Genomic DNA, 6,335 nt, shown 5'->3' on the forward strand with positions numbered 1-6,335 from the left:
GGGCGACGAGGTGTGCACCGTGACGCTCCCGAGCCAAGAAGGCATATCGGACGTCTCATGAGCCATTGTCACGTTGTGACATACAGTTTAATGTCGAGCATTACCAGGAAACAAAAATATCATATCCAGTGTTGGGCATGCGACTGATACACCACCATGCTCGTTATTAACTCTTGACACAATCAACCAACGCATTTACCCTTGTATCCTAATCAAAAAATTATACGACTTTATGTAAAAAATATGAACTGCTTACTCATGCAATTTACCTCACGTGCGTTCGCTCATATGGTCAGAAATGACATATAGCATCACCAACTGGGTCTTTAATGTATTGGTAATAAATGAAAATAATACCTAAGGTACTGATGATATAGCATTTCTAGCCGACTCGGCACGATCCAAGGTCCACAAAAAATTTAGTGCGGAAAATCACAAATAGAGAAAAGACCAGATTATACATATACATCTTTTTCACGGAGAGTGTGCTAATCATATATTAGTACACGGTAGCCCACCATCTATCGGCCACAATGATTGACTACTCTCTACTAACCCACCTACCCTTGAGTAGCCCGGCTTGCTGCCATGTCCTCCCTTCGGTCACAATTTTCTTGATGATCGTAAGCACACAAAGTGTTGCTCCGCCAAAGACAATAGCATTGCGGTGTTTACAAAGTTCCCAAGTGATGAGCGAGAGAATGGTCCTCGTTTCATTTCGCAAAAAAGAAAATAATGGCCCTCGTTTCGTTTCCCAAGTTATCGTCAACAGTGGGAGCTTGGTCCGGATTCCCAATAGCCGACCACACCATATGCGACACCGATCGATGATCGTGTGGAGGTGCATTCGATGTGGAGATGGTTAATGGTCTCGTCGGTTTCATAGAAGGGGCATGTGTCGTGGTGGGCAAGCCTCTCTTGGTGAGTCGAACGAACGTCCAACAACGGTTTCACATGGCTAACCAAGTAAAGAACCGACATTGAAGGGCGGCCTTTGAGTTCCATGTGACGTCCGCGTACGGTACCACATCGCTTCCTCCGAATTTTGAGGCATATGCAGGGCGAACGGAGAACATGCCACTACTCTTCCACGCCCATCTTATGGGGGCCTCTGCTCCTCCCATGAGCTGAACATCAGCAATCCGTGGCCATAGCATCCAAAACTGTTGCAGGCATGGCAAATCAATGACTGGTCCCAAGTCCAGCGCCCAAGTATTGCCTTGCAAGGTCTCCTTAACGGTCCTGGTGGCTCGAATGCATGGGCGGCCGCGATCGTAGACAAGTATACTTCTGAATCATAAAGGTGTCTGACAATTTTAGTAATCAAGAGATTTACTGCTTCTCGAGTAAAAAATGAACATTTTCTTTCTTATGATATACAAGTTAAAGTGTTTGGGCGAATACCGAGCTAAATATGTACAAAAAAATATGGACCACCATCAAGGAATATTTTATGTGGGCGATGAGCTTGCTAGGACCTGCATAAAAAATATGGCTTTGACCAGCATCAGTATAATCATTGGTCATCCCCCAGCCTACTTTGAGCTTGCTCAAACCTGCATGGCCGTTTGATTAAAAAAGACTATCTGTTTACTAACCCCTATGTGAACTCTAGATATAAACAAACTAAGTGTATGGAGCAATTAGATGGCAGAGAAATTAGCATTGTTACAGTAGAGCAAGTGATGGAAGGTAAGGATGAATATTCTCCGGTGATGGAAGGCAAGGATGAACATTCTCCGGTGCAGACACAAGTGAAACGGAAACAAAAGGAAAATAATTTTTTGTCATTGTTAAATATGGACTGAAAAGGCACATTTGCATTGGTATTCTGATTCTTGCACAATGGTATAGCAATCTAGAAGAAGAAATAGAATTTTGCCTGCTGCTCGGACTGTCACATGCAAGTAGTAAGAACAGGGTGTACAACAAAACAATTGGTGGGAAACACGAACAAACCTTGATTTTTCATGACCCCGTATCCCTTAGCGCAACAACGGCAATGTCATATCTCTTATAACCTTTGACCGAATAAGCTCTTGACAAACACAAGCTGAATATAAAGACCAAATGACTTGACAGGAAAATAGAGCATACACATATGAAACAATGGTGCAAGAGCCAAAGTTGAAAGGTTGCAGCTGCTGCCCAGTGGAGCAGACATACCAATTCACTGGATAAATTTTGTTAAAGAAACATGGTGAACCTTTAAAACAAACTGAATTTAAATGATATCAGTTACAGAAATAAAGTAAAACGCTATAAATTGTGAAAGATCATTGGCAAGTCATTCAAAGGAAGGAAGTTAGCAACGGAAATATTGTCCAAGCAGCCACAAAATATAGTTGGAAATAACAAATAAGGATTTGTAATTTTGGTTTTCACGCGGAGGTAGTGAGAACTGAGAAGCATACCTAACTGTTTTTTTCTCAAAGCACGGATGCACCAACAAGTTCAAGGATTTGAATGTTAGCATTGTTCCAGAATCCAGACTAATTGGCATCATCCCCTTATTGACCATCCAAGGAACCCTCTTACTGGCTTTAGGAGTCAAATTAGCTCCATGCCGCCTGATATGAGTTATTCAACCAGACCCAAATAAAAACCTGAGTGTATGCAAGACACAATTAGCTTTACCTCAAATTAAAAAAAATCAAACATTACAGTTTCCTTGCAAACTACAATTTTAACAAAAAAAATCTAGTGACAACAGAAACTGAATTACAAGTCTATTAATGGGAGAACATTTTGCCAGGTGACAAAAATGAGAGAAATGCAGTACCTTCGAATTCTTAGCAACAACATTATCTCGAGCACCAATCATACTTTAGTTTTATGAGTTAAACTGGTAACTAAATAACAGAAAATGGGTAGGCGGCCGATTTATAGACTTGTAACCTTCAATATTGTATCCACAACTCGCGGAAAGAATGATATTATCGTTAGTAGTGCCCACAAAATTCCAGTAATTTGTAGTGAAGCACCATCAGCAGATCAACTATAACAAGAAAGTAAGGTACTCAATACATGTATAAGGTACTCAATATCTTAATGTACCACGATTGGGATATGAAAACTTTCCCCAAAATCGTATTTTTTTACTCTTATTAGACTAAATATTTTATCATAGCAGTTTAATGGTATTCACACACGTCAATTTGTCCTGGCCAGGAAATCATTCTAGTATTATTACTGGTTCAAAATAAAACACAGCTACATACCTAGAGTTTCACTGGAAATCCCTTTCGACTGTTATAGAACAAGTGAACAACTGCTCCGTTTTTACCTAGAACTATACCACAATCCGCATATACATGTCTATCGCAGTAATCGAACTGATAACAAACATGACTATAGAGAAGGAAGGAAATGGATGGAAGAACACCATACAGGAAGGGAACCAATGCAAAGAACCTCCCTTACCTAGAACTGCTATTTTTTACTGCAGATATATAAGGATGAAAAACAGAAGTTCAGTTAGTGCCTTGCTTTCAGAATGTCAAGACCCTGCAGTGGAGATCCATGTAGCTCAGTTTTGGTTGCAATCATCTTCACAATCAAAGACCACAACTCTGCCCCTCAACTGATTAAGAGAAGTATTGTTCTTGTTTGACTCATCAATCTAAGCAAACAGAAACACTTTAAGTCAGCGGTTCACTTAATCTGGTGACACATTTAAGTAACTTACCAAATAAAGAGGAATTAATCTCTGAAGGTTTCATGAAAATTCTTGGTGGAATTCGTTAGAACGACTGACCTTAACCCATCCAGTGTGCTCCCTATGTAGGCATTCTAGTATTCCACCTGTCGGTCACATTCGCAGATGCCTTAAGCCTAATTAGCATACTACTACAATACTTGAAGATGTGTAGAATGCAGATCTTGGCCAACCCACCGACCACGCACACATGCGTTGGCGCGGCGCTCCGGGCGTCGCCCAACTTCTGCAGCCTGCTGAACCTTCCTCGCGTGTGCCCACACTTCCTCGGCCTCTGCTTGTTCCTGCGCCTCGCCGTAAACATCATCAGGTGTGTAACCTGCATACAGAAGAAAGATTGATAGGTGCATGTAAAACTAAGAACCAGCAAATCTGATTCAAACACAAAAGAACAAGGGCAAGCTTATGCTATCCTGCTGAGCCACGACCGGCACTACCCCTCGTCGTTTCAGGAGGACTAGGAGAGCACGAGCAGACCACCTCTGGAGAAGACCACCTCGTCAGCCGCGCATGGAGTCGAGGAAGGCCGAGCCTAGAATTGCGGGAGGCCGCGACGACGTCAGCATCGTCGCCACACCGAAGATGGGGGTTGCTAGAACGCCCGTGCGAGACAAGAGAGGTGGATAACCGGATAAGAAACCAGGGGATCGGATCATGGGCAGCTTGCTGATCAGATCGTGGGCGGGATGAAGACGGGAAGGAGGATATGGATTCAGGGGATGAGAGGGGTGGGGTGGGGATCACGAGAGCTTATCCATGTCTTGGGGCGGCCATCCATGTCGAGCGGGGCGACGTATTCGAGGCGCCGGCGGCGGTAGCGGCGGCTGCGCTGCCCGGATCGGCAGATCGACGGCGGCGAATCCGGCGAAGGCGGCGGCTGCGTATCCTCGGAGGGGGGGGGGGGGGGGGGGGAGCGGATCGGGACCAGCGCCGGATCGTCGAGGTGTTCAGCGCGGCGGCGAAGTGATGGAGGGCCGCGGCGACCTTGTCCAGGATCGACGCGGATGGAGGACGGCGAGTGAAGCGGGGCGGCGACCTCGACCAGGATGGAGGGCGGCGAGGATAGAGGGCAGCGACTGAAGCGCGGCGGCGCAGGGATGTAGGGCGGCCACGAAGGGAGACCTCGCTCGATAACAGCACTCGTCGCTCCTACGTGCGGCCGCAGATTTTTCTATCGCTGGTTAACCGTCGTAGGTTTTTTTGTCGCAGATTAACCTTCGTACGTCTATTGAGGGTCGTATGTGGATAGGTGCGGGTTCGGGTCTTTGAAGGAGGTTTTTTTAATTTATTGTGGCTTAGTCAGAGGTGAAAGAAGGTATCAAAATAAACCGTGAGAGGTGGGACTAAAAAAAACTTGGAAGCAAGACTACCAACTGCTCCCTTAAAAGTAGAGATGGTTGCATGCATCATTATAATGCAGAGACCGGAGGTAAACCTCTATTTCAAAAAAAACTCCAAGCACAAGCAGCATCACAATGTACACCAGCTCACATCACCCGTTCAAGCGCAGCACATTGAACCTTAAACCTTGTGAAACTTTGTAGACATCATTTGCTACACGTTCTAATAGTTTTGTTTCCAACTCTGACATATCTTCGTTTTGCTCCTTTGTCTACAAGATAGACCACCCTATAATCCAATGGCACATTAGTTTCACCAAAATCATGGGATCACTACATCTTTTTAAATAAAAATACACACTATTTCTACACTTCCAGATAGTCTAGAAGAGAGAAGAAATCCCAGCCAGTATCATTTTTTTGTCATGTTCTCAAAAGGTTTTAAGCCAAAGCATTCTTCTATTAAAGAGGGAGTGGATCTCAACCCAAAAGTACATTTCAGCAGTCTTAACACGAGAGAAGCAGCAGAACAGGTAAACATCAAATGATTAACTGTTTCATCTTTGTCACAAAACACACATATTTTACTCCATTTCCACCCACTCTTAAGGAGGGAATCCCTAGTTAAGATACTTTTTTATTAACCAGCCATAAGAATTGTTAGATAATAACGAGAAATAAATGAGACAGAGAGACACGGATTTTTACGTGGAAACCCTTGCGAGAGAAAATCACGGACGCACGAAGGCGCAATCATTATGAGAAGGAGTATTACAAGTACGAGACGACAAACCGTCTTAGGTGTGACTACATGGGTATATATAAGGGCAATACATAAAAGTCCTTGGAGGACAAGTAAACGAGTTGTACTTGTACGCGTCGACGTCAACGCAGAGGCTGACACCGGTTGTACTACGTCTAGTCCAACACGGTATAATTTTGGATCACAATTTAACAAGAATACCTTAATTTTAGCAGGAACTTTTACTTTCCGCAGAAATTTTTGTGAAAAGTAGCATTCTACAGCTATCAGTTCTCTATACAAGGATTTCACTGAGAATTTTTTGTCAGCACTCAGGGACAGTTCCACCATATCTTTGACCACAGCCATATCTATTTCCTCACATCTAGTTTTCAAATTATTCCATAGATCTAAGAAATCGCCATGGAGGGTTCTTCTAAACTTGAACCCCCCACCCTCTCTTAATGGCTTCATCCACAGTTATATTATGGTCAAAGCAGAGAGCATAGAGTCTAGGGTATTCATATTTAAGGGC

At 43.7% G+C, this 6,335-nt stretch overlaps 1 protein-coding gene across 10 annotated transcripts; it reads right to left on the reverse strand.

Annotated features, from left to right (window-relative positions):
• Window positions 1-306: 306 nt before the first annotated feature.
• LOC147980736 (uncharacterized) lies at window positions 307-4,900 on the reverse strand. 10 transcript variants are annotated; one of them, XR_015598650.1, is made up of 7 exons: window positions 3,900-4,900; window positions 3,758-3,804; window positions 3,424-3,622; window positions 2,415-2,606; window positions 1,960-2,038; window positions 1,405-1,478; window positions 307-1,290 (listed from the first exon to the last, which is right to left on the reverse strand). XR_015598650.1 is itself a non-coding variant. In XM_087513518.1 (3 exons), the coding sequence occupies exons 1-3, from the start codon at window positions 4,066-4,068 to the stop codon at window positions 3,530-3,532; spliced, it is 309 nt and encodes a 102-aa protein (XP_087369644.1). In that variant the 5' UTR covers window positions 4,069-4,900; the 3' UTR covers window positions 307-3,529. The 10 variants fall into 10 exon arrangements, 1 of the variants encoding a protein (XP_087369644.1); XR_015598649.1 differs by having other exon boundaries at window positions 1,960-2,053; XR_015598646.1 differs by having other exon boundaries at window positions 1,960-2,606.
• Between the last annotated feature and the right edge of the window lie 1,435 nt (window positions 4,901-6,335).

This window comes from Triticum urartu, chromosome 3A, assembly GCF_056163025.1.
Source record: "Triticum urartu cultivar PI428250 chromosome 3A, HENAU_Tu73, whole genome shotgun sequence".
NCBI classification, from domain to species: domain Eukaryota; kingdom Viridiplantae; phylum Streptophyta; class Magnoliopsida; order Poales; family Poaceae; genus Triticum; species Triticum urartu.

Excerpts from the sequence above, each read along its gene's own strand:
- LOC147980736 (XM_087513518.1), bottom strand. The coding sequence starts at position 4,068 with ATGCACCTATCAATCTTTCTTCTGTATGCAGGTTACACACCTGATGAT. Across the intron at positions 3,805-3,899 it reads CGCCAACGCATGTGTGCGTG|GTGGAATACTAGAATGCCTA; the intron begins GTCGGTGGGTTG and ends TGTGACCGACAG. Across the intron at positions 3,623-3,757 it reads AGCACACTGGATGGGTTAAG|ATTGATGAGTCAAACAAGAA; the intron begins GTCAGTCGTTCT and ends CTGTTTGCTTAG.